We start from the raw sequence: 25,867 nt of genomic DNA on the forward strand, positions 1-25,867 counted from the left end.
CCGTCATTCCTGCATCAAAGGGGCCTCATGTAGCTCTTGGCACTGGTACAGTAGCATGTGTCATGCATGATACAAATTGAATGCTGTTTAAAAAAAAAAAATTGGATATGCCAACGGTGAATGAATGCAAATACCACAGTATACAGCTAATGCATTATTGCTTGATGCCATTCTCGCATTTCAGGGTTTGTCTTGTAACCAAAAGCAACTTGCAAGTTTTATCCTTTGCTATATTTACATGTGCATACTACTATTTGCCAATAGCATGAATACCTCAGGCTTGATTCATGTTTCGGCTTTTGATATTTGCATCTTGAATTGCACTAAAGACAGTTGCATGATGTGGGCGCATTCTTGCAAGATTTAAATTGCTTGTTTTTTGTTAGCAAGTGCCACTGTACCAGTCCATTAAGTTAATAGAGGCCCTTTTACCTTCATACTGTGTGTGCAAGCATTCAATATCCACAGCACTCTCCATTGCCGCTGCATGAAGTAATGTACACTTTTCTTTCCCCCCCTTTTTTTGTGAATTCAGCAAGTTGGGATTGATCAGGGTGACATTCCAGATCTTACTCAGGTCAGTGTGCATTTCCCATCATTTAATTCTTTTCATTTCACGTTCCTTCCAGGTGTCTATATTTTATTGCTTTATCCATAAACCATAATCATGAGAAGTTTTCTCTTCCATATACATCTTATATGGAAACCATTCATGTGAACTGGTGACTTCAGATATCCACCTTAATAACTACTTTTATGTTTTCCTTGATCCAAAATGTAACCATTTTAACACAGGGCCACCTTAGTGTCTGTCTGAAATAATGTGGAAAATCTGAGTGCATTTTGTATGACCTATAGATTCCCTGATTATGTGCTGCTGTATGTAGGGGAACTACTAGTTTGTTGGTAACCAGTGCGTTTTTGCAGCATCTTAATGAATTTTAGGTTTAGATGACTTTATTGCCTTATCCCTTGTCTCCTCCTTCTACCATGTGAATGAAGAGTGGTTAAGGGGGTTATCCAGTGCTACAAAAACACGGCCACTTTTTTTCAGAGACAACACGACTCTTGTCTCTAGTTCAGGTGCGGTCTCCAGTTCAGGTGCGGTTTGCAAGAGTGACAAGAGTGGGGCTGTCTCTGGAAGAAAGTGGCCATGTTTTTGTAGTGCTGGATAACCCCTTTAAGCATATTGCCCAAGATTCCAGATCACTGTATCTCCTTCAGTCCCAGAGAGCGTAAATAGAGTAGCAGTACACATGCTCAACTGTCTCTTTATCCTCTTAGAGGGACATTTTTCAGGCCCCCCACAATCTAAAACGTAATACCTAGCCACAGGTAAGGTGATAAGGATTTATGATGGGGTAACCCACTTTAACTGGTCTGCATGATCTAGACTTGGTGCACAAAGTGTGCTACATCTCATTCTTCTGAAGAGAGATGCATTAGGTTGTGGTTGCTCTGTGTGTACAAGTGTGCATTTAAATCTAAAACCCAGATTTAGACATCTTTAGGGTTATACATTTTCATAATCCACAAAGAGAAGTTGCATTGGCACTACAAGATCTCAGGCCGCTCTACTATGTCAGATATAAGATACTCTCACCTTTGTTGCTATCGGTGGTGCTCTGTTCAACATAGTAGTCTATAAACATCAGATATAGAAGAAGTAGTAGAATGGCACATCACCTTAAAAACTTCACCTTTATTTTCGTCAGACAGTACGAAGCAGGAACATCTCTGGCAGGGAGTGAGCGCCTTTCAGATGTTCCTGCTTTGTACTGTCTGACGAAAATAAAGGTGAAGTTTTTAAGGTGATGTGCCATTTTACTACTACTTCTATATATGTTATACATTTGCGTACGTCTGCCATTGACTTACTATTATAATACTGTGCTATTTGTTTCTATTCAAGATTTTCTTGCATTAAAAAAAACTGCATTTTTTCATTACAGTGAAGAGTGTAAAAAAAAAAAAAAAAAAAGTATATACTATATTTTATACCAGCAAATCTTGTACTCTGTTTGGCTATTCAAGTAAATGACACATCAGTGTAAGGCTGCTTTCATATAGGACCTAGAGGCTGCATAATTGTTGTGGATTTTCTAGGTAACTTAATTAGGGTGGTTTAACACTAGGTATTAGAGATGAGCGAACCTCGAGCATGCTCGAGTCGATCCGAACCCAAACTTTCGGCATTTGATTAGCGGTGGCTGCTGAAGTTGGATAAAGCCCTAAGGCTTTGTGGAAAACATGGATATAGTCATTGGCTGTATCCATGTTTTCCAGACAACCTTAGAGCTTTATCCAAGTTCAGCAGCCCCAGCTAATCGAATACCGAACGTTCGGGTTCGGATCGACTCGAACCCGAATCTGGTTCGCTTATCTCTACTAGGTATTTTTCCTTTATAGAAATCCTAAACTCAAAGGATCACATGACTTAAAACAACTATCCTTAAAGGACAACTCGGCATTTAAAAAGTGAATGGGAGAGAAAAGGCTATTGGTGTGCATGCGCACTGGCTGCCTCTTCATTGGCTGGATTTCTGCTAATCATCACTTGTTTGAACACTGCACATGTGCTGGATCATTAAAGGGGTTGGCCATTTTATACTAAAATAGGTCAGTACAAAGTATTAGTAAGTGTACTCAATGGGCGACATGTATCAAGACGCGGTTTGTGTATTTTCTGCGGAAAGTGCCGATTTGCGTATTATTTTATTTGCAAATGGCCGTTTTGCGAATAAAATATTCTCAAATCACCACTTTCCGCCGTGGGGGCGGGGAGGGGGTGGGACGGGGGCGCAGACTCAAAATTTTTTAAACTGAAAGATACGCCAAAAACCTACTCCACCTTTCAGGTAGCGTAGGTTTTCGGCTGTGCGCACCAATGCGCACGGGATTTATGTAGAGGCAGTCCGCCTCTACATAAATCTCCGTAGCGCCGGAGATGCGGGGACATTTATAAGTCCGGCGTAAAAAATGCCGGACTTAATAAATGTCCCCCAATGTATATACGAACAGCAGCTCCCTGTGTACTTCATAGAGTGAAACTCAGACTCCCCTTCACCAGGAGGGGAGTCTGATATTAGCTCTATGAGGTACACAGGGAGCTGCTGTCAGTAAGTGTACTCACTGTATATACTAATACTGTACACTGAGCAATTTTACTATAAAGTGGCCAACCCCTTTAAGGCCCATGTGCACTGTTCAGACAACTTATGAATAGGAGAATACCTGCCTGGAGCATTCCTAATGGTAAAGAGGTTGGGGAGGAGGGACGGAGAGGTAGTGAAAGCCAAGAGCGCAGACACTCTAGGCCTCACTAATTTGACACAGGGCTGCAAGTTTAAAAGTTGTTTTTTAATCTTTGCTTAAAAGCAGCTATCCAGATTGTGGGTACAGAGTCACTTTAAGGTCTGTCTCCGTTGACCAATTGGTTAAAGGAGTGTCCATAAACATGTATGTTCACAGTAATTGACTGTGTTAAATGGCTAAGGAACAGTAAAATGCATTGGCTGATGGCCTCTTTAATGCAGAAATTAAAAAAAAAATTTCGGCAGCACGTCACCCCTTGTTTAATGGGAGAGTGATGAAATTAAAGAGCCAGGCAATCCATCTAGCGATTGCGTAAGTCCGGCTTTCAGTTGATTGAGCCATGCGAGGACACACGTTGTATTATTGCCAGTAAACAGTGTTTTACTACTCAAAAAATTGGGAAGAACTTCTTTTTACCTTGATAATTTTGGGCAGAATTTTTTATTGGTATTTGAAGCCAAAAATAACAGCTGTAAACATTGTGTGAAAGTCAAAAATTTGCAACAAATCTGCAAAAAATCAACAGCAAATCTGCACCATTTCAGTCCTGTGTGAAAACTCCCTAAAAGTCAGGAAATGTTTTTAATTTCTTCACCAGTTGCACATCAGACATGTGAAAAGCATCTCATTGTTTTGTATACGGCAGAACCTCTGTCTGTTATATTTGGTGTTTATTGGCATCCTCTATTAGTCTATTCTTGGTAGACAAGCCAGTTATTTATACAATTGCATTGGTGGTAAAACAGAATTGTTTATGGAATACCTGGAATTGGAATTGCAGTTTTTTTTTTTTTGCATTTTTATAATGTGTTATATGGCTTTAAACCAGAAATTTACATAACCCTACAACAATCTAAATGTGCTTCGATGAAATCCTAGTTAGTTGTCTTATGTCACACTGCAGCAAGTTCATTAGACAGAATTATGAGCGCAGATAAAGTGTGTCAAATGCAGGTATTTTTGTCTTCTACAACTTTGCATTGACTTTTCTCAGAAAGGAGATCTAATTAATGACTATTCATCTGCAGGCACCCAGCAGTTTGCTGGAAGCACTTGAACAGCACTTGGCATCTCTTGAAGGGAAAAAGACAAAGGAGCTCTCAGCTGCTAGTCGGTGAGTTGCACAAAGTACTAACATAATGCCAAGTATACTTTTACGTTAGATGAGTAGTTGAGGGGCATCATCTAAGCTCAATTTTGCCACTTTTTTCTTGTTTAAAGGGGTTGTCCAGCAACAAAGTTTTTCTTTCAAATCAATTGGTGTCAGAAAGTTAAATAGATTTGAAATTTACTTCTATTTAAAAAATCTTGAGTCTTCCCATACTTATCTGCTGTATGTCCTGCAGGAAGTGTTGTTTTATTTACAATCAGAAACAGTGCTCTCTGCTGACATCTCTGGCCAAGTCAGGAACTGTCCAGAGTAGCAAATCTCCATGGAAAACCTCTCCTGCTCAGGACAGTTCCTGACTTGGCCAGAGATTTCAGCAGAGAGCACTGTTTCTGAATGTAAATAAAACAACACTTCCTGCAGGACATACAGCACATAAGTATGGGAAGACTCGAGATTTTTAAATAGAAGTAAATAACAAATCTATGTAACTTTCTGATACCACTTGATTTGAAAGAAAATTTATTTTTCGATGAACAACCCCTTTAATTTAAGGCTTTTTTTTTTTTCTTTACCTCATAATGTTCAGAAGATTTTTACTCTTAATGGTCCATCTCTAGTGTAATACGTGGGATCTTGAACTCTAGGTTTTAGAGTGTCTTCACACACCATATCTGCAGCAGATTTGATGGTGCAGATTTGAAGCTGTGTTCAGTTATTTAGATCAAATCAGCTGTGGAATCGCAGCAGGAAATCTGCTGCAATACGGTGTGTGAAGCTCCCTTTATGGAAAATTCAGTCATGACTTACCTCACTAATTATTTTTAATATAATGTAGAGCTAGCACCTTGTCCAGTGCGGTGTCTTCTCTTGCCACGACTGGTTTGTCTTTTTCGAAAATGGATGAAAAAGAGCGACAGCAAGCACTGGAAGAGGAGCAAGCGAGGCTTCAAGCACTTAAGGTATTACACAAACAAATTTTTTTTTAGATTAATCACAAACTTTACACTGTATTTTTGTAGTATAATGTTTGTCTTCAAGAGATGTCAATTAGGGTATATAGAAAAAAAAAAAGGGAAAACATTGGCAGCACATCTATAACTCTGTTCACACTGCAGGTAGCACAATGCTTGTGGCTTAAGTACATATAAAAAAACAACAGAAGGTGCAACAGCAACGCACAGGTGCAAGGGCTTACCGTATATACTCCTCACAGTGTACACACGATAAACACCTTCCCTGTAGATATTAAAAAGTGAGGATCTTGGCAAACTATTTGATCAGAGTGTACCATGTCACCAACGTTAAGGTGTCCTCAGAGACATGGTCCCTACTCTAGCATTTTCACACTAGTAATGGCCTCTCCTGGGCTGAATAAGCCTACAACTGGGCAGATAGGAGCCGAATTATCTTTTTTGTAGCACCCTTGGGATGTGGGTGAAGTGCAGGTAGGAAGCCACACCCCCCACATTCAACAGAAATTAGGGTATATAGACATCATAGAATTGGGAGGCAGTGCACCACTTGGGACGCTCCCACCAATTATATACTTGCTGTGTAAGAACAGATCCTGTTCTACAGACTGCAGCAATCTATGTATTACATAGACAGCAATTCATGAAGGGAATCATAGTTACCTAGTTACTTAATAAGGTTGAAAAAAAGGTCATCAAGTTCAATCTATAACTCTACTTTGTTGATCCAGAGGCAGGCAGAAACCCTCATGAGGCAGATGCCAATCGCTCCATCATGGAGAAAAAATTTTTTTCCCAATTCCAGTATGGCAATCAGGATAAATCCCTGGATCAACTTTCTATCACATGAAATCTAGTGACCCTAACTTGTAATAATTAGTGATGAGCGAACCTTGACCATGCTCGAGTCGATCCGAACCCGAACTTTCGGCATTTGATTAGCGGTGGCTGCTGAAGTTGGATAAAGCCCTAAGGCTATGTGGAAAACATGGATATAGTCATTGCCTGTATCTATGTTTTCCAGACAACCTTAGGGCTTTATCCAAGTTCAGCAGCCCCAGCTAATCAAATACCGAATCTAATCATCTCTCGCTCATCTCTAGTAATATATTTATCCGTTGAACTTATTTAATAAATCAGCTATGACATCATGTTGCAGAGAGTTCCATAGTCTCTCTGCTCTTACCATAAATAATCCCCATCTGTTCTGATGGTGAGACATTCTTTCCTCTAGACTTAGAGGATGCCTCCTTGTCACGGTAAGGCTGGGTTCACACTGCATTTTTGCTGTTCCTTTAATGGATGCGTTTTAAAATTGTTACTTTTACAAATATAAAAACGTGGCCACCCATATTTTTGTGTACGCTAAACAAAAAAAAAAAAAGGATCCGTTTTGTGAGGTGTGAACCCAGATCTACAGGCCTAGGTGTAAAAAAAACTATTAGAAAGATCTCTGTACTGTCCATTCATATATTTGTACATTCTGAAGAGATTGCCCCTAAAATGTCTTTTTTCTAAATTCAAATTACTCCAAGCTTGATAATCTGTCTTAACATGTAATGCTAAATTTTTCACCCTAGTAGCCACTGCAGGGGACGTGCCTACTGAAAAAAGGTTTATCCCTGATGTGACAATCCCTTAAGTGTTCTTAAAGCATATGTTATTTCTGTTTCATTCTGTTTATCATAACGCATTACTCTGGCTATGACCTTATTAAGGATGTCATAACTGTTAAGGATGCCCTTTATTTTATCAACCTTGTTGCTTTGATTTATTTTCTAATGTTGAAGGGGTTGTACAGGGTTAGAAAGTGCAGTTTCTTTCTTGCAAAAACAGCACCACACTTGTCCCCAGATTGCATGTGGTATTACAATTCACCGTCAACTGACTTTTTGACCCAGTAGAAGACTGCTTATCCTGAGTTGCGAAGGTTATATATTTTTTTTTTTAAACATGCTTTAAAGCGACTCTGTACCCACAATCTGACAACCTCCCCCCCCCCCCAAACCACTTGTACCTTCGGATAGCAGCTTTTAATCCAAGATCTGTCATGCGGTCCGTTTGGCAGGTAATGCAGTTATTGTCCAAAGAACAACTTTTAAACTTACAACCCCGTGCCCTACGGGAGTATCTGTGCCCTTACTTTGCACAACCCCTAGTCCCATCCTCCCCACCCTCTTCATCATTAGGAAGGCCACTGGAACATTTTCTCCATGCTGAACATTTGCACAGGTGTCTAAACGATTCAGCCCATGTGCCGGGCTGCCACAGGTGGGGAATAGGAGAAAATCTGCCTGGAGCATTCCTAATGATGAGGAGGGCAGGGTGGAGGGACAGAGAGGGGGTGCCAGCCTAATGCATACACAATCTAGGCCACTCCCGTTGGGCACGGGGATGCCAGTTTAAAAGTTATTTTTTAGGACAATAACTGCAGCACCTGCCAAACGGACCCCAGGACAGATCTTGGATTAAAAGCAGGTATCTGAAGGTACAAGCGGTTTGGAGGGGTCAGATTGTGGGTACAGAGTCGCTTTAAAACTAAGCTATACTTGTCTGAAATCCAGGTCCAATCTCCTAAAGGCAGCTTTTTGGAAAAAAAAAAAAAAAGACTAAATACATGAAGGCCCGGCCAGTACAATGGGGGAGATTTATCAAAGGGTGTAAAATTTAGACTGGTGCAAACTGCCCACAGCAACCAATCACAGCTCAGCTTTAGGCAGTGCTGAAAGGAAAGAGGAGCTGTGATTGGTTGCTGTGGGTAGTTTGCACCAGTCTAAATTTTACACCCTTTGATAAATCTCCCCCATAGTGTCTAGCAATCAAATGACTGCCTGACCTGGGAAACGAGCCTTAATACAAAAAGTCCTGTGTTCCCATAATAACTAAAAAATAATAGTAATGAATGTATATTACAAAGATGCTTTATTTCATATCTGTTGATTTTAGAAAACTATAAAGACATGTACACTTAGTCACTGTTAATTCAAACAACTTTGCAGAAATGAATAGTACAAGTAATTATAATAAACCCTGTAATAGGTTTTATAAGGCGAAAGAGCTTCCAAGGCTTTTTTTTTTGCAGACCCCCCCAACTTTTTATCTGTTGTAAAGAAGCAGAGTAAAGATGGGTTTGTTGTGGCCGTTATAACCTATTGAGGGGTGAGAGGGAGGAGTGAGCAGGAGAAGCTTGCAGTATAGGAGCCAGCACAGCACAATATTATGCAGTCTTACCTCACCAAGTTTCCAGACCAGCTCTGAGCAGTCTGACCTGTGCATCCAGCATTTTCTGTGGCCAGACAGTCTCCAAACTGCAGGGCTGGTTTCCCTTCTCTTTTCTTCCTGCTCACCTCCTGGTCGCTCTCGGCCCCTCCCTGCCTCAATAATGGACACAACAAACAGTCTTCACTTTGCTTTTCTGTAATGTAGACAACTTTTGCTTTGATAGTGCCAGATAAGAATGGGGGGGGCGCTTGTGGGTACAGAAGGAAACACTTTTGCATAATAAAACCTATAACAGTTTCCTTGAAATCACTTGCACTATTGATTTCTGCAGAGTTGCTTGAAATAACAGTTACACTTCAAGGAATAGACAGAGAGGGCCCCCTCCCCCAATCATATTACGGGGAGTACCTAGTGTGGTGGGTGCTTGATTCATAGCTACACTGCTCTTAAGAGCTGAATAACATCTTTCATTCTGATCCATGCCTCAGAAGGATAATCCAGGACTTGGGTGAGATGATAAAACATTTTTCCAAATTCTCAAATTCTTGTAGCATCGCTGTGTCTTTGGCTGCACTTTCTCCTCCATTCCTCTACTTAGACTTGTATGTGCAGCATGTAACTGATCCCTCAGTCTCTTGACTTATTTTAACAGGGAGCTGAGAGTGAATGGTTAATGCAGAGGGTAGAAGTGACTCATCTTGATTAGATTTGTTACATCATTTCTTATCTTTTCTTATCTTATTGATTTATGCAAAATTTGCAATGATCTAGGTTTATCAATCTACCTGAAACTGGTTGCTATGGGCACAAACAGTTTTAGGTGTATTGGTAAATCTTGGCTATAGACAGAAGTGTTTTTTACTCTTTCTGCTTCTGTGCATAATTTCTTTACCTTGTTATGTTAATGCGATTTTATTCTAACTTTTAGGAACAGCGTCTTAGGGAGATTTCTGTAGTGTCAAATTCTACACCTGGATCAACCTCACCAAGCACTTTATCTGGAAAAAGTGTTAATACCACTTCAGCTGTTGATTTATTCTCAACGCCTGCACCAACAACTAATAGGTGAGCCTAGAAATGGGGCAGGAGCTCATCTGAAACGTACCCTCTCGCCTTGCTGGTTAGCCTTGTTCCCCACACAGAACACAGGTTGTTGTTTTTTTTCCCTACACTGTGAGTTCAGAAAGAGAAAAAAACTGTCACTTAAAGGACAACTCCCACAAAAGCAGAGGCGGGGGCAGGCCAGGTCTTCTTCCTCCTCTGCGTCTTCTACTGAAGTGAATGGGAGAGGAAAAGGCTGAACTTGCTGGAAGCCATGTGATGCGCTCCAGCCAATGAAAAGGCTGCCGGTGCGTAAGCACATCGGCAGCCTTTTCTCTCCCATGGACCCGGAAGTGAGGGAGATCTCAGGATGGCGGAGAAGCAGGCAGTGGGCGATTAAGTGGCGATCGCGACTGAAGGGATGGTGAGTATGGTGTGTGTGTGTGTGTCTGTGTGTTTTTTTTTTTTTTGTTTTTTTTTGTTTTTTTATTTGTGCAGGTCTTGCAGTAGTTTTCCTTTTAAACTTTTGCCAATTGTTTTTTTTTCTTTTTGTTTCAAGTCACCCACACCTTTTTTCTTTCACATATATATTATACAGTTCAATAAGATGCCATTATAAAGAACAACAAATGTGGTTGCCTGCTCAGCCAATCAGTGGCCACTGTGGTGTCCTGTCTCTGTGTGATTGGGAAACTGCACATGCCGATCCTGAACACCAAGATATGTTTTCTTTATTTTCCACCTGCCCGGGCATAGTTTATATGAAAAAAAAACTCCTCTTGGGAACATCCTTCAGTAAATACACTGAAAGATGTCTATGACCAATAGAAATGAATGTGTCAAGAAATGTACTGTATCTTGATTTTTATCTAGTTATTTTTTTTATTTTCATTGATTCTATGCATTCTCTTCAGTATTGGCTGAATGATCCTAGCAGTGTCTCAACAGATCACAGCCTAAAATCAGCCTGTAACTGAGGATTAGCTTCTGTGTTGTTAGTACTCTGAAATGGGTCTTTTGAGTCACTAGGAAGTCCGTACATGTGCTAATTCATATAGTTAGGTTACAGTGACATGACGGAATTCACCACCAGTGCGGAAAAAATATGCTATCAGGTTAGTTGTCAAGCACATGGCTTTTAGTAACATCCTCACCAAATAATTGAGAAGTATTTCTGAAGATTATTTCTTCTTTTAATTCAGTCACATTTGCATTTTTTTCCCTTTTTGTCCTCCATGTTGTCATTTTGTAATTTTTAAAACCATTTGTTCTTTTTAGCATGCCCAACCTTACCAGTGATCTGTTCGACTTGCAACCGACGTTTGTACCAACAGTACAAAGCACTCCTGCCATAGCAACCTCTACAAACAACACATGGGGAGGTAGGTTTAGCTTTAGCTTTGAAAGTAGCATAAGGTGCACCTGTCTTCAGCACACACCTCTGCAACACTTCTCCAATAGATACATAAATAAACAGAGTTCACCTACATTAACACACACAGCTTTGCTACAAACACTATTATCTGTTATTTAAGACAAGTCTCTAATACAACAAGCCCTGTGTTCAAACCTTCCCAGAATAGGGAAGAGCTGCAGCTAGGAGTCATAATGTTGAAAGGTTACTCCAGGATTTCCCTATGGGGTGTATGTTCATGGACAGAAAAATGCAGGGAGCCATACCACTACTGAAATAAAAACTGCATGATAATACACACAACTGTCTCAATCACTGCTGGTTTCCCAAGTTTGATCATTTCCACTTTTGATTTTTTTCACAGGGCCTTTTTCATCATCAAATGGAGTTAGTTCCCCACCACATCTGGACATTTTTGACATGCAACCTGTTGAAGAGGTTGTAAAGTCTGCCCCTGCTTTCAATGCTTGTACATTTCCTTCCAAATCAGCAATGGGACTTGTTAGTGGTAAATCTTATTTTAATAGTTACATTATTACATCTGTTTGCATAGTTTTGTCTTTCTTTTTTTTTTTTTTTTTTTTTTCTTTCCTGTTTTGTTGGAAATTGGTGCATACATTAGGCAGTACAGTTGTGCTCAAAAGTTTACATACCCCAGTAGAATTTTTGCTTTCTTGTCAGAGTATGTGAATGACAACACAAACTTTTCTCCACTCAGGGTTGTGTTTTTGGTTGTCATTATGATTTAAAAAGAGAACATAGTTTGACTATAAATGGATTCACCCAACCACTAACCATAAGAGGGATAAAAAAAAGTTTGTGTGACCATACATATTCTCTGAAAAAAAACAAAGCAAAAATTCTGCCAGAGCATGTAAACTTTTGAGCATAACTGCATATGGAGAATAAATCACAAAGCAATGGGGAGAACTGAAAAAGAAGCTTCCTGCATCCTCATCACTTAAAAAATATATAACAGTAAACAATCTAATTTTCCATCTTAAGTAAACCAATACTAGATAAAACATAAATCTGTGAGTACATAAAGCCAATTGGAAAATGGGGGTATAACCCAGAACAGAAAAAGGGTGTGATAGTAAGAGCAAAGTCCTGGACATAAAAAAAAGCAGCAAGGAGAGTGACAGGGAGAGCAGTGCTTAGTTACATGAAAAAGTCATGTTTCCTTTGGGTAGCCATGGAAAATGACGGCATGGATATGCATATGTCCGTGCTGTCAGTTTTCAGATCACACAGCAGTACACACTTGCCTAGGGCGCTGCTGCTGTGATCTGTATTCCTTTTCTCTGGCTCTGCCATTCACTCTGCTGTATCTTCAGGATCTCCTTCTCCAGCTGTCAATGATTCTAGAGGAGGCGGGGCCTGAAGAGACAGCAGACAGGAGAAGAGGATGCTGGATCACACTAGTAAGTATGTACTGCTGTGTGATCTGGAAACTGACAGCATGGATATATACATATCTGTACTGTCTGTTTGTCTTTATCGTTATTGGCCCCACATCCCCTGTTTACACAGGAAAATGATTGGCCGATAATGTTAATTTTGAAGCATGTTAAAAGACATGATACACTGAGGATCTGGCATTTTCCCTGTCCTCCGCTAATCGGCCTGTGTAAAAGCTGAGAGTACAGTAAACTCTTATGGGGACGTATGTCTATTTGTGTGTTTTATCTAGTTACTCCAGTTTTTCCTGCTTTGAGAAGGTCACACAAATAAGATATTTGCTGGCTGCTTATCTGACACCTACTGTAGAAATAATACAGCTAGTTGGCCAAGTGTGACAGAAATGTGTGAGGGAGTGTCGGGGTAAATGTTAACTTATTGTCATTGTCTATTGCTTTGGGGCAGGATCTCACCTTGCAGATGTCATCTATTCTTAAATAGCCGCATGATTATGCAGCAAAACAGCTTGTAAAACCATACAACTATTAATAATCAATAGGAAACCAGTTTGTACAGTGTGACTGGGTTTTCAGTTGCATCTTGGCTGCCTGGTTTCTGCACTATGAGACTCTACCCTTAGAAGCTTTCCAATTGTGAATGGTTAAAAAAAAATGTTAGAATATTTCATGTGAACCCAGCCCTAGGCGCTTTAAAGCGTAACTCATTTCAGGGCCATTTTTCTCAAAACATTAAATATCAACAGTACAAGCGATTTTAAGAAACTCTGTAATAGGTTTTATGTACTAAGAGAGTTTCCTTCTGTACTGAAAAAGCAATCTCCCAGCCTCCCCCTCACATCAAAAGAAGCAGGATTTCTGTCTCCATTATGTGGCTATGGAGAGGGGAGGGGCTGTTAGGAGTGACTGAGCACGCAGCAGTCTTGCACAGCACAACACCCTGCAATCTTCTCTCAGTAAGTTCATAGATAAGCACTGACCTTTCTGACCTCTGAATTTAGCGTTTTAGGTGCCCAGACAGTCTACAGACAGCTGACCTTCATGTCACCTCTTCCTGCTCCCTCATCTCCCTCAGCCCCTCCCCCCTTCATAGGCTTACAATGGAGAGAGCAGAACACGTCTTCACTGGCTTCTCTGTAATGAAGACGTGTTTGCCTGATAATGCACAGATAAGAAGTCAGGGGGGGAGGCTGGGAGATTGCTTCTTGAGTACAGAAGGAGGCTTTTTTGGCTGATGAAACCTATTACAGAGTTTCTTAAAATCGCTTATACTACTGATTTCTGTAATAAAAAAAAAACATGACAGTTACACTTTAAAGGGGTTATCCAGGGCTACAAAATCATGGCCTTTTTCTTCCAGAGACAGCCCCACTTCTTGTCTCTAGCTTGGGCGGGGTTTTGCTGCTCCGTTCCATTAAAATGAATTGGGCTTAGTTGCAAACCGCACCTGAACTGGAGACAAGAGTAGGGCTGTCTCTGAAAAAAAAGTAGCCATGTTTTTGTAGCGCTGGATAACCCCTTAAAGAGCCCTTTTCGATACTCATGAATTCAGACATTAAGTAGAAAGCTTATGCAATGTTTACATTCGGAACTATTCTTTAGTATCCCTCTAAGTGTGTAATATTTGTTGCTTGTAGTTGTTTTGAACACTGATTTAGGATGGATGTACACTGTATCTTTTTGTAAAATGTTTTTTTTTTTTATTGTGTAAAATTTCTTTTAGGCTTCCCAATTCAGTCAGGTGTACAGAATGCTTCTACAGCAATGAATGTGGATTTTGATGCTGTATTTGGAACAAAGTCTTCTGCACATGAAAGTAATGAAACGTCAGGTAAGCTTTAGGTGAAGTGCATTATTTAGTATATAATAAAATGGTATAAATCAGTTTAGCAGCTTTATGCATCTACAGCAAATTCTTTTGATAAATTTAGAATGCACTAATTCATTAAATGCTTTAGGAACTTACTAACTTCCCGCATGTGTCATTATTTTGTGACTTGTTTGGCTACCACAAAGAGCAGAGCATAAGATTGATCTTGTGGAGTAGATGAAGCATCACTAACCTGTATTCAGTGATCTTCATATCTGTATGTAAATGTGGTTAGTTGTAAAATGCAAAGGTATGTTTACGTAGTCACTAAATTTAGTGTGTGGGCTTTTTAACCCCTTTATGACCTAGCCAAAAATGACCCATATGACCAGGCCAATTTTCAATTTAGCCTTTTCATTTTTTCCTCCTAAAAGCTATAGCACTTTCATTTTTCTTACAGGGCCATGTAAGAGCTCGTTTTATATATTTAATACGTTAAGTCATTTATTTTTATATTGGATTATGTTTTATTTGTATAATTGGGGGGAGGGGTGATTTTAATTTTTATTGAGTGAGGGGTTTGGGGGTATTTTTTTTTTTTTTTTTTACATTTACTTTTTTTAAGCCCCCTGGGGGACTTTTACATAGCATTGACCAGTGTTATCGGTGCTCTGCACATAGTCTGCTTGTGAAAATTGACCTTGTCATCAAAGGGTTATGGGTAAATTCACATGTACTTTGCTTCGGATTTCACCAATATAAGTAAAGAAGTAAAATTTGCAGCATCAAATGTGAATCATCATGGAATCCGCACCTGATTAGGTACATGAACGTACTCTGAATGTAAAAACAAAGCAGAGAAACTTTCTTTCAAAAATTGGATTTCCTTAGCTTTTCTTTCACAAAGTCCAATCCGCTTTGTAGTCTAAAATGTATCACATTCACAGGGACTTTGCGTACAGCATACGCTCATACTTGCCAGGCAACAAAATCTATTTAATATAATGAAATGATTGTTAAAAATATCTCGGCATCATAGCCATAGCCACATCTGTGGCTTTATGGAAATGTTTTATTAATTTAGGCTTTTGGATATTGGAATATTTTTCCTTTACAAAACTAACTCTGTTTTCTCATTTTATTGCATGCTTTCTCGTGCTCACTTGGGGTTCTTGCTGGTGAGTTATTAGTTAATGTATTAGATAAGGGTAAAGTGATCTTTGTTATTATAATGTTACTCCGCTGTACAGCACAGTACATCTTTAGCTATAGTCCAATGTTCTGATGTGCAGAGCTTTTCCCTGTTAGAAATATAACTGCGCTTTTGTCTGAACAGAAAGAGCTGAATACTCAGTTATTAACAATAGAAATTCAGGAATCCTCTACACATACGCTTGTGAATTATAAAGCTCAGTAAGCGAAAAGATTTAATTTAATTAAAAAAAGGTACAGATTAAATTATTATTGCTTTTAGTGGTGAAAAAAAATATTCAAAGGGCCCTGTTATACCAACAGATATCTGACAGATTTTTGCAGCCAAAGCCAAGAATAGAATATAAACAGATAATTTAGTGGGAAAAATATGCCCCACATGTTTTATAGAGGTCTTTTCGATCTTACTTTAATTTTATAATAAATGATTTACATACAAGTAAAATTAGTAATTTTGAACACATGATTATTTGCCTCCATCTTCAGTACTGAACACACACATAACATCACATGCTTCTTATCTCTTTTTCTTGTTACCCTACCCTTCCCCTCCCCACACCCTGTCTCTGGGGGAATTGTGTTGCACACACTGGGAAGAAGATCATGCAGTGCCAGTAGCAGGGCTGTGGTGTGCTTTGAAGTTATTGGGGTCTTGCAGTGCTACCTTACACCTTGTAATAGCAGTCGCAGGCAGCAGCAGCTGTAGATAGAAGCAATGCCTGTGAGAGGAATTATGGAAACTGTAGTCCTTTATTCCCACCCACAGCAAGCCTTGGTCTCATTCAAACAAAATTGCTATCCAGACCTCAATCAGTATAATGAAAATGAAAAACAATTACATTTGATGGTACCCTTTAAGCATTTAGACACATTTAGATTCTTTCCTGTGCTTTTCAGTAACCTGGGTAACCTCTTTTAAAGATATAAATGATGTGTCTCTGTGCGTATAACACAATGGTTGTCATTTATTTCAAACTTTTTATTTTTTGTTTTGCCTCTCTAGTTACCTTCTTTACAGATGATGTAATGCAACCAACTATCTCACAGCAAATTCAAAGGTCTTCAGCAGGTGGCACGCAGAGTGGAAGACTGTTGGCGAACGACCTTGATTCCTCACTTGCAAATCTGGTTGGAAGTAAGTGGTTAAGTGCTCTTTTCTATTGATAGATAATTTTTAGATGCCCTTTCTTACAAAATGTTGCCTTGCTTTTCAGATCTTGGGTTTGGAGGAACACCGTCAAAAAGGTGGGTGGCGTTGTTTATACTATACATCCTTCATGTTTAAGAGTCCATTCAAACGAACAGGATCTGCATCAGATTTGAATCTGCAAATTTAATCGTGTTCAGTCATTTAGTTACGTTGATATCTGCATCTTCATATCTGCTGCAGATCCTGTATCTGTGAATGGGCCCTAAGGGCCCTATTACACCAACAGATATCTATCAGATTTTTACAGCCAAAACCTGGAATGGCTTTTAAAGGAGGAGAAATCCATTCTTTTCTATATGACCTGTTCTCCGTTCACACATTTTTTTTTTATTTAATAACTGCCATTAATTATTATTAAATGAAAAAATACATTGCATTTATTTCAGTGGAATCCCACTTTAAGAATATTGTCCATATTTCAGAATATAGTTTTTCCTCACTGTGAGTAGTTTCCCTAAGACTTCAGAAAGTGCCCACCTCTGTGTACAAATGGACTGGAGCACTCATGGTAGAGAAGTCCCCTATTCCTTCCAGTAAGAATACATAATGAGGCTGGTCCACAGCAGGCACCAAAAATCTCCTAGTTGGTAGTGACATTTAGGTTTACTGTATAGCTTCTGCTCATTCACTGTTGGTACACAAGGTATATAATCTGAAGTTGTGTTATTGTATTGACAGCTGTGAAATGTACAGATTAGATTTGATTCTAAATCGATATAGATTACTTCTGTGAAGTGATTATAATCCAGTTGCTTTAGAGTTCTATTTTTTTGCCTGTGGCATTTATTAGGACCATAATTGATACTAGGTGATGTTTGTTTCCTGTTTAAAGAAGCACTCCATGTTTTTATTTGTCCCCCCACTGGGCACTGGTGCGTATAGTCACCAGCGATGATCGGTGACATCAGTGTGGCTTTATTCTGGTCCTGCGACGCCAATCCCGCGTGCGTTCACGTCAATGCTCTTCTCCATGTCGGTTGAAGGCCGGAGGTCGCACTCTCCAATGCATTCTCTATGGGAGAGCGTGACTTCCGGCCTTCAATTGACATGGAGACAGAAGAGAGGTCAAAAGAGCGGTGACGTGAACGGGTGTGGGAATTGAACAGTGCTGCAGGACCAGAACGAAGCTGCATGGTGAGACACCAATCATCACTGGAGTGCTTCTTTAACTATCATTTTAAAAAGAAAAATTCTGACATGTCAGAAGTTTGCATTTGTTGGAGTTCATGTGCTGCAACCCCCGCTGCTCGCTAATACAAAGGGGCAGATGCGCTCAACCCCTTCATCTCTGCCGTGACTGCTAATACAAGCAGTCTTTGGAATTATAGTGGAAGCCTATGAAACTTCTGACAATTCCGTATACTAGAACATCCATCCAGAGCACACACTGTTCAGCGCATCTGCCCCTCATTCTAACAGGGTCTTAGCACCCAGACCCGACCAATGCAAACTGTCGCTATGACATGTTAGAAGTTTTTGTTAAATCATAGGTACACTTTAGGTCATTCCTGAAATGCTGCTTCAGGTTTATCTGTTTGTGTCCGGCTAGATCTGATATGCAGTGGAATCAGCCTACAGAGAAAAGACTGACCGGTGGCACAAACTGGCAAGCGAGAACAAGCACGTCAACCACATGGAACCCAACACCTGTAGCACCTGTACCTGTACCTCAAATGGTAGGTACCATGGCAGACACCCCCTTTTTATGCTCCCTCTCGTATATATTGGTAATTTGTTTCCTTGACTCACTGGGCACCATATTCACAGGACTGTCGGCAAAATATATTTCACCGGAGACCCAATGTTGTGGACACTTTGATTATTTGGAATAAGACTGTTCTTGCTGGAATAGATTGTGCCTGGTGGGTGATGGTAGGGGTACTGTGGTGGAAACCTGCGCTGCTTTAAGAATAGACTGTTTATGTTCTGCGCCTGGGCAGCAACATATTTAATGCCCATTGTCCAATACGAAGTTAAATAGCACCACAAAACATGGATACATCTGACCCTGCCATGCTCAGACTGCTGGGTTATCAAACTCTAGCTGTTTGCTCTGCTGGAATCGTAGTGACATTATATGTAGTCACTTTCAGTGCTTTTTATGCTTTTGATATTGGAATTCTTTTGGTTTTATTAACCATGCTATCCAAGAATGGAGCACATTACTCTACTGGATATGTAAGTGTTCTTTTCTGTAAAAAATAGAATTGGGAGAAATTGTTTTGATCATATGTAGCTTTTAACTTGTAATTCTTGGCACAGCATTTCATACCATCATTTCAAAAACCTTTTGAGTTGTCCTAGAGTTTTGTCAGGGTATGGATTTCCAGCCCCCCACCCATCACTAGAATAACTTATGTATGATGCACCATCCTATTTCACCAGGCTTTACATAGCTTTTCATCATTAAAATTGATCCCTGTCCCAACTTGCTGCTTTTCTCATCTCGCTACAGTAGATTGAGATGGAACCCATTTCCTGCAGTAAGCCAGGGAGCATGTCGTAGGTGGTGACCTGAACACCTGACCAATCAAAAATTTTTAAATGTCTTAATGACGTCACATTTTTAAAACATGCCAAACCTGTAGTCAGGTTTTTACAACCAACGTACTCTCTTATTTTTCTGGGCTAGCAATAACTGCAGTGTCAGCCCCACAAAACAATGTGTATGTGCTTTATTATGTTACTGCTAGTTTTGATCTTACTAGAATAGTACCTAGCGGCAATTCATGTTCCAAACTGCTTACATTAATAGATCAAGGATACACTTGGTGCCTTTCATATATCAGCTGTGATTCCAGAACATGATTTTATTCTAAAATTGTGTTCTAAAATTTTTCTACATCTACAAAGCACAGCTGGATATTTGAAAGTTACAATGTGCCTCCTTGACCTAACAGCAGTTTGTAATGTGGATTACTGCTTATAGATTCCTTTTAAAACACCCAAGCCTTCCAGTACTTATCAGTTGCTGTATGTCCTGCAGGAAGTGGTGTATGCTTTGCAGTTTGATAGTGCTCTCTGCTGCCACCTCTGTCTGTGACAGGAACTGTCCAAAGCAGTAGATGTTTACTGTGGAGTTTCCACTGCTCCAGGAACTGTCCAGAGCTGTAACAAACTCCGATAGAAAGCCTTTTCTGCTCTGGACAGTTCCTGTCACACAGAGGTGGCAGCAGAGAGCACAGAGTCAGACTAGAAAACATACACCACTACCTAACATACAGCAGCTGATAAGTACTGGAAGACATTAGCTTTTTTAAATAGAAGTTATTTTAGAATCTGTAAAATTTTCTGACACCAGTTGACTGATGACAAACTTGTCTTCGTTTGGAAAGAAGTTTCATGTGTTTAAAATTGTTTTCTTATAGTCAGACAAAACATATCTTGGCCCTAGATATATAGTTTTAAAGTCACCACGTTGTTCAATGACACCAGATGAAGGATAAACAGCTGTGATGGCTGATATGGACTGAATTGTGTGTGGCTGTTTTGGTTCAACCATTATCCTATTTTATGGTCTAATATGTATGGTGGTGATAAAGGTATCTTTAGAGGAAATACACTGCCAGACTCTCCTAAAGACAGCTAATCTATCTACAAGGATTGGACAGTTGAAATCCAACATGCCTGATCCTTCTTTTCCTGACATAACCTGTTTCTTAATATGCAGGTTCTTGGAGGGGAAGTTAAATTGGATTATATTTTTTTAAGATTTATTAATTTAATCAAAGTATATATTTGTTACACATGTTTGTACATCCTTTTTTTGTCTATTTAAATTGATTGTTTTAAAGTATTAGTTTCTATTTCTTTTTTTCCTGATGTCAAAAAATCTGTCTTTATGGCGAGACCCTTAAAGGGGTTGCCCCCATGAGTAAATTTTACGTTTCTCCATTGCCTAAATACGGTTTTACGTACCGTACTACTTGTGGTACCCCTCCCCTTTCAGGTTTTATATATATATATATATATATATATATATATATATATGACACTCCTATTTGCTGGTCTGTACGATATCAGGAATCCCTCTACTATGCACAAGAACCTCAGCTGTGGGGCTGTATTGCTGAGCATGTGTGACCTATAATACCATATGCATTATGTAAACATTGTTAGAGGGAATCCGAACAACATTAGCAGATAGCTGCTATCACAGTCGTTAGTCTTTCAACATGTTGAAAGACAAACAACAGCAACGATTAGCCAACATCGTTCATGTCGGCTGATCATTGCCTTCTGTTACACGGGGCGTTTATCGGCCGTAACGGGCAATAATTGTTCCGTAAAATAGGGCCTTAACAATCGCCAGGGGTCTCAGCACCCAGACCCCGACTGATAAAAAAAAAAAACTCTGACATGTCACTATGATTGGTTGCCGTTTTGGAAAAAAAGTGATTTATTACAGAGCTTATTATAAGTCGTTGTTACATTGTGTGTATATATAAAATTGGTTGTTTTTGTTTACCTTTTAAGGTTCCTGCACCACTAAACTATCCAGTCACAACACCTCAAGTGCCTGTGTATGGAATGGTAAGAATTATTTAACTTATAAAGGGCAGCCATTTTAATATCCAAGAGAATGAATGCCTTGCTACCCTGCTCCCACTGGCCACTCATTGACAGCTATCTTCCTATATAAATTATAAGCACACAGCTGTCAATCAACTCGTAGGAGGAGGAAGCAGGGCCTCATGAATATCAAGGACTACTGCATGCAAATAGAAGACCAATACGCAGCACTCAATGTCCTTGATATCAAAGAGGATGTCATAGAATTGCTTCTTAGAAGTATGTAAGTATAGTGAAGGTGTATGCTGGTGAAGGAACACTCTACAGTAAAGCAGCTCATCTAGCTGCTATTTGTGCTGCACACTGTGTTTATGCTGGATATTAGCTGGGGATCATAGTAATGTGACTCCACGGTGTAGTACAACATTCTGTTCAGTGTCTCTGCCACTAATCAGTCAGAAACCTAATGACAGGGTCTCTTTAAAGCATAGCTGAAACTTCTGGTGACTTTTCAGGATAAGCTGTCATGTATGTATATGAGGAGCAAGACTATATCTGGCCATTCTATGACTTATATGACATTTTTTTGCCCCCTGGTTACCACCCTGCAAACTCCATCTCTGTATCTTCTTTCTCTATACTCGGCTGAAGTGTGGATGCAGACTAGCCTCTATGCTGCCTCTTATACACTATAAACACAATAAAAAAAACAATATCCTGCAATTATACCTCCCTGTAGTACACCTTTAGAAGTTCCCAGACCAGCACTGTGCAGTCTAACATATGAATTCAGCATTTTCTGTGGCCACAAAGCCTGAACAGTGCAGGGACTGCTTATCATCTTTTTCTGCTCACTTATCCCCCACAGCCCCACCATAGACTATAATGGGCATTGAAAACCCATCTTACTCTCCTTCACTGTTCAGTACACTGCTTTGCCTTGATAATGTACAGAAGGAAACTATTTTGCCTAATAAAATCTATTACAGAATTTCCTAAATTCACTATTGATTTGAGTTGTTACTTTTTAAGTGCGGGTGCACTCCACCGCTACTTAATGTGCTGCTTTTTCATTTCAGGTTCCTACACAGATTGGTGCAAATCCTCTTATGGTTCCCCAGCCAATGATTTATTCACAACCAGGAATAAGACCCACAAATCCATTTGCACCAGTTTCTGGAGCACAGGTAAGTAAATGTCACCTTTAAAGGGGTTATCCAGCGCTACAAAAACATGACCACTTTTCCCCCTACTGTTGTCTCCAGTTCAGGTGCGGGTTGCAATTAATCTCCATTTACTTCAATAGAACTGAGTTTCCAAACCCCACCCAATCTGGAGACAACAGTAGGGGGAAAGTGGCCATGTTTTTGTAGCGCTCATATCTCAGTTATTGGTAAATGTAGTAATGCTTCCACCTTATAAGTATTATTTGTTTTATAAGACACACTTTTTAAGAAGAAAATATCTTTCTAAAAAATGCCTACATCTTATAATCCAGAAACAGGGTGGCCCAACGCTGTCAGACCACCCTGATTCCTTCCCTAATAGTCAAACACAGTGCTAATTCAACGCTGTGTCTGACCACTGTATTTACCTACAAAGTAGAGCATAGCCAATCTGTATTTAAAATTGTCTGTGTGTGTCTTGAGGCGTGTAGCAAAGTTGTTTGCGTATGATTATAGCAGAGATGTGTGTGTGTGTGTGTGTGTGTATGTATATATATATAGATACAGCACTGTGTGTGCCTGATGTGTATGATGCAGCAGAGCTGGGTGTGTTTTCTGCAAATATAAGGTGCTGTCATGGAGAGTGTGAAAGTGGCCCTGTCATTTCATTAAACTTTGACCCCTTCACTGCATTATCCCCTTCACAGCCTTGTTCACACTAAACAAATGCAACGGAGATCCGCTGCGGAATCCCGCCAAGCTCAGTGTCCCGATGTGAGTGGATGAGAGGGCGCTCGCTCCTCCGCTGAAGCGGCTGCTGAGAAGCGCGCTTTCCCATAGACAGGCTATTGGACACTGAAACAGACGGGATTCCGTTTTACTCAGTGTGAACTTACCCTATGATCACCAGGAAAATTTAAATTGCATGAACATGCACATCCACACAGTGTGAATGTGCATGTTGACTACATTCAGCATGTAACATGTCTCTAGATTTGTCTTCCCTTCTGTATCTGTAAATGCTTTCTGCAAGAATAAATATTGTGTCATATTTTCTTCTAATTTTGTTTGACCCATGAATGTATAAAGGCTTAAAGGGGTAGTGCGGTGGTAAAGAATTATTCACAGAATAACACACATTACAAAGTTATACAACTTTGTAATGTATGTTATGTCTGTGAATGGCCCCCTTCCCCGTGTCCCACCACCCCCACCTGTGTACCCGGAAGTGTGGTGCGCTATACATACCTGTCACGTGCCGACTCATCTCCGATCTTCAGTCATTGAAGTCATCTTCGGACGGCCGGGCCGAATCCCTCCGACCGTCCTGAGTCTAGGCCCCCCTCTGCCGCATCATCGGTGGCTCAGCCGCGATTGGCTGGGCATAACTGTGCTCAGCCAATCGCGGCTAAGCCGCCGATGACTCGGCAGAGGGGGGCCGGCACTCAGGACGGTCGGAGGGATTCGGCCCGGCTGTCCGAAGATGACTTTAATGACTGAAGATCGGAGATGAGTTGGCACGTGACAGGTATGTATAGCGCACCACACTTTTGGGTACACAGGTGGGGGTGGTGGGACACGGGGAAGGGGGCCATTCACAGACATAACATACATTACAAAGTTGTATAACTTTGTAATGTGTGTTATTCTGTGAATAATTCTTTACCACTGCACTACCCCTTTAATGTTCAGTTATTTGGTTGGTTAAAAAACTTTTTTTTTTCCAGATGCAATTCATGTAAAACAGCCAAAGCAGCAAGGAGACATTGACAACCAAAAACTGGTGAAAAAGGGATTTCCAGTCATTTGCTGGCATGGTTTTTACCAGGGCACCAATGTGTTTAATATAAAGTACCCGTTATTTGCACTGCAGTGCTTTAGAGATTGCTGATTATTACTGTCCTTCTGCCAGGGAATTTAATGTCATCTGCTTTGACGGCAAAGCTGCTCCAAGAAAACATCCTATTTTCTTTTGTTACTACACTGGTGGTAGGCAAAAATCGGATATAAAACATTTCTAAATGTGAACATTGAGGTGCCTTTGACCAACAACACGAAAGGGGTTTTATATTTTTGTTTCCTATCCCCTTCTCTGTTCATTCTTAAAAATCTCAAATTAATATCCATCTTTTCCTGACAACACATGTAGCTTTTCTGAAGATATTGCTCAGCTGAAAGTGAGCAGTAGGATTGTCAGGTTTCATTGTGCTAAAATAAACACAATCACTATTGTGTACCGTGAGGACCAGGTTCAGTCTTCATGAGAAGTCCACGTCAGGAAAGCAAATATTTTATACTGAGGAAATGGAAATGAACTGGAGATGTATGAACCAGTAGAGCCAATGGCAATGCAATAAGATGTCTTTGTTGTCACATCAGAAATTGTGGGTCTGAGGTCATTTTGTAAAGTCAAAACTTCTGTTTTATGAATAGTATTTCTTGCTGCTTGTGGTCACCCCCCCCCCCCCTTTTTTTTTTTTTTTTTTTTTTGTATATTTCACTCTTTAAATTCAGCTGTGAGTTCTATGCTGGAGGTATTGCAAACAATGAGGTGATTTTTTTTCCCCCTTCTTTTGCCACCGCTTAAAGAAAGTTTATCATTTATAACCAACAAGCAGGGGGGAAGTGTTACTCCTGCCATTTGTGCCACTTTACTTTAAATACAGTAAGTACATTTTTTATTATGTAAATATATATTATATATATATCCTGAAATAATTTCTTTAATGCTGACGCATCCTTATCTTTACATATATTTCTCAAAGACGTGTCCTTTCGAAAAGGATCTTGAAAATGTGCAGATTATTGTTGAATATGATTAGTTGATGCCAAATTAGCTCAATAGATGAAATGCATCATTCTATATTTATTTAATCACAATGAAAACATCAGAATATTTCTGGGATATATCCAACCCTTATTGCCCTTATAGCCACTTGAGGCAATGGAAGAAAACAACATCGAAGCCAAGGTTTACTGTGCCCATTTACTACAAGAATGTGGATCTCAGAGTGTGATATTGCAATAGGATATCTCAACTTAGGGTCAAATTTCAAAAGAATGAAATTGAATAATGTTATAATAAAATGGTATGTGAACTTTGTTGTATGATCGTTTGCCTTGTCAATCAGTTGTAAATTTGAAGTGGGAAGCATCCTCTATCTCATTCACATTGAGCAGTTTTGCTGCAGGTTTTAAATGCTCTTCTTTAAAGTGTCTAAACACACTGTACAGGCCAGAATTCCTGTGTTAGAGAGTCACAGCTTAATGTGTTCATCAGTCATGTGCCATGTGATGCACAGGACTTCCTATTTTCTGCCTTTTTTTTTTCTCAAAGAGTCAGAAAACAGGAAGTGCCGTGTTCTCCCTGATCACAAAAAAAAAAAATGTAAATTGCAAACTTGCTTTATATCTTAACTACTTTTGGTTTAGTTTTTGAAAGTTATAACGACAGTGACACTTTAA

At 39.8% G+C, this 25,867-nt stretch overlaps 1 protein-coding gene across 3 annotated transcripts in view; it reads left to right on the top strand.

The window, feature by feature from the left end:
- LOC138803067 (phosphatidylinositol-binding clathrin assembly protein-like) overlaps positions 1-25,510 on the top strand; it is a 38,661-nt gene extending 13,151 nt beyond the window's left edge. Inside the window, exons 8-20 of one of the 3 annotated variants that reach the window (XM_069942602.1) lie at positions 536-577; positions 4,344-4,429; positions 5,262-5,385; positions 9,548-9,684; positions 10,939-11,042; positions 11,439-11,582; positions 14,234-14,323; positions 16,518-16,649; positions 16,729-16,759; positions 18,274-18,400; positions 21,201-21,257; positions 22,316-22,423; positions 24,130-25,510. In XM_069942602.1, coding sequence (XP_069798703.1) covers positions 536-577; positions 4,344-4,429; positions 5,262-5,385; positions 9,548-9,684; positions 10,939-11,042; positions 11,439-11,582; positions 14,234-14,323; positions 16,518-16,649; positions 16,729-16,759; positions 18,274-18,400; positions 21,201-21,257; positions 22,316-22,423; positions 24,130-24,144 — 1,197 coding nt within the window. In that variant the 3' untranslated portion in view covers positions 24,145-25,510. Of the gene's footprint in view, positions 1-535; positions 578-4,343; positions 4,430-5,261; positions 5,386-9,547; positions 9,685-10,938; positions 11,043-11,438; positions 11,583-14,215; positions 14,324-16,517; positions 16,650-16,728; positions 16,760-18,273; positions 18,401-21,200; positions 21,258-22,315; positions 22,424-24,129 lie in introns of all 3 variants that reach the window. The other 2 variants (XM_069942600.1, XM_069942601.1) reach the window with 2 other exon arrangements.
- Positions 25,511-25,867: the final 357 nt, after the last annotated feature.

This window comes from Dendropsophus ebraccatus, chromosome 10, assembly GCF_027789765.1.
Source record: "Dendropsophus ebraccatus isolate aDenEbr1 chromosome 10, aDenEbr1.pat, whole genome shotgun sequence".
Classification (NCBI taxonomy): Eukaryota; Metazoa; Chordata; class Amphibia; order Anura; family Hylidae; genus Dendropsophus; species Dendropsophus ebraccatus.